Genomic DNA, 2,258 nt, shown 5'->3' with positions numbered 1-2,258 from the left:
TTTTTTTTTTCTTTTTTTAATTTGTTTTGTTTTGTTTTTGCCTTTACTTTTTACCTCTGAGTTGATTAAATATGAAGAAACTGTGTCACTGCTTTAAATCATTTTAATATCATTGCATTGCACAGAAATATTACTGATTCCTGTAGTTTATTTAAATCACCATTTTATTTTCAAAGTTTAATTTATGTTAAATTACTCTGGAAAGTTGACATACAGAATGATCTAAATCTTCACTCTATATGAAAATTATAATTCCTTAAACTGTTAAAGTGTCAAAAGAAAAAAAAAAGCATAATGATATCCCTTCTTTAAAATTTTTTTGAAATAAATGATCTATAATTATCTTATCTTGTAGACATGTTACTAGACAAGTAATGTTTCTCAGAATTAATCATTATTTTATGGAAAATAGAGAAAATAAATATTTTGGTTGCTGTTATTAATAAATTATTGTCACTTTAAAATTAAAGTGACAAGTAACATTCATACTGTTGTCAGCTGACATTTTTCTATTTGTTTGTTTGTTCGAAGCTTTTGGAAACATGTACAAAACATTGATGAGATGTTGGAAACCAGTTGAAATGCAGTAAAATCCAACCCAGCAAAATAGAAGTGCTTTCTCTTCATCTTCTTTGGGATTTGTCAAGAAGTGAACTATGACAATATATCAATTTTTGCTACTGTTTCTACTCTGGATATGCCTGCCACATTTCTGTTCTCCAGAGATAACGTTCAGAAGGACTCCTGTGCCACAGCAAAGAATTTTAGGAACACGTGTGCCAAGGAGTGATGGCAAAATTCTGCATCGTCAAAAACGTGGTTGGATGTGGAATCAATTTTTCTTATTGGAGGAATATACAGGATCTGATTATCAATATGTAGGCAAGGTAAGTCTATGGAACTGACAAATATTTACATTCTTTCTTTATATGTCTTATGGAGCAAAATTTAAAGTTCATCAAAACCATCATTCTTATTAATTTGATTCTCTAAATATTCCTAAAGGTTTTTTGTTTATGAAATACAAATTTTAATCTGAAAAAAAATGAATAAAACATGAAAAATGTAAACATTCATTTGCTAGATTTAATTCTGCCCAACAACTCATGGATTAAAGACTACTAAAAACTGCAATTTTAGAATTTATAGTTAGAAAGAAATGATAGCAAGAAAACTAAATGTTAATATACTCATTTAAAATGACAATGCATATGAATGCTATATATATATATATTTTTTTTTCTTACATTGTTGTTGACTTCGGTGAGAAAGAAAATACATGGTTAACAGTTGTTTCATCTTCTATCAAATGAGGCAGCCAATGTCATTAAAAATATGACCCAAGGGAAAAAATAGTTTCTTATTTATAAAAATACTTAATCCACATATGAATGTTATTCATTTTTCTTAAGTCACATTATGGATGCATTTGTATAAAGGAAAAAGAAATTGGAAGACTAGCAGGTAAAAATAGCTTACCAATTGCAATATGAAGTGGACAGAGAAGAATTTTCATTCCATGCAATTATAAAGTTAATGAGAAAAATTAGTTGCGGTTGGGAATGAAATGATAAGTGTGACATACTAATAACAATGAATGCTTTTATACACTACATTGTATTAAATTCAAATTTTGTTTATTGATGCTATTTGAATTTAAATGAAGTTAGTTAATGTCTTGGCTAACTTAAGAACTTAAGAAGAAATTTTTTTTTTACTTTTTTATTTTAAAATTTGTATTTATTAGCATATTCAGTCTTACAAATCATGATATTTCTTTATGTCCTTTGCCCAACCTATAACTCAGTATTATTTTTACATACAGTTTATGAAAATATATCAAAGGAAAGAAGAGAAATTAAGCATACTAACAAAAGAAATACATCACGTGTTAATACTATGAAATTACTGCATTAGTGACTTTTGTGTTAACCTAAACAGTAACACCTTCATTCAAATAATTTAAATAGTGTTCTGGCTTTTGTTAACTATTTTTGAAGGAATACCTTTTCATTGATTTTAAAACACTTTGATATGTTTTGTCATATTCCAATTATTTTTTATTTTTATTTTTAGAATACCTTTTCATTGATTTTAAAACACTTTGATATGTTTTGTCATATTCCAATTATTTTTTTATTTTTATTTTTATTTTTTTGTCTTTTTGTCTTTTTTTTTCCGTGTCCGGCAACGGATCGCAACCCTCAGTGTTGCCCCCGTACCGGACCGGGGACCGGCAACGGGATTGCAAGCCTCGG

At 27.9% G+C, this 2,258-nt stretch overlaps 1 protein-coding gene across 2 annotated transcripts in view; it reads left to right on the top strand.

Moving 5' to 3' along the window:
- The first annotated feature begins 528 nt into the window (after nt 1-528).
- The window catches only part of CDH10 (cadherin 10, type 2 (T2-cadherin)), a 148,897-nt gene continuing 147,167 nt past the window's right edge, over nt 529-2,258 (top strand). The window contains exon 1 of one of the 2 annotated variants that reach the window (XM_008574790.1): nt 529-887. In XM_008574790.1, the coding sequence (XP_008573012.1) occupies nt 657-887 (231 nt within the window). In that variant the 5' untranslated portion in view covers nt 529-656. The remainder of the gene's footprint in view (nt 888-2,258) is intronic. The other variant, XM_008574791.1, reaches the window with a different exon arrangement.

This window comes from Galeopterus variegatus, unplaced genomic scaffold (genome assembly GCF_000696425.1).
Source record: "Galeopterus variegatus unplaced genomic scaffold, G_variegatus-3.0.2 Scaffold1106, whole genome shotgun sequence".
NCBI classification, from domain to species: Eukaryota; Metazoa; Chordata; class Mammalia; order Dermoptera; family Cynocephalidae; genus Galeopterus; species Galeopterus variegatus.
This window is presented reverse-complemented; position numbering and strand designations above follow the sequence as displayed.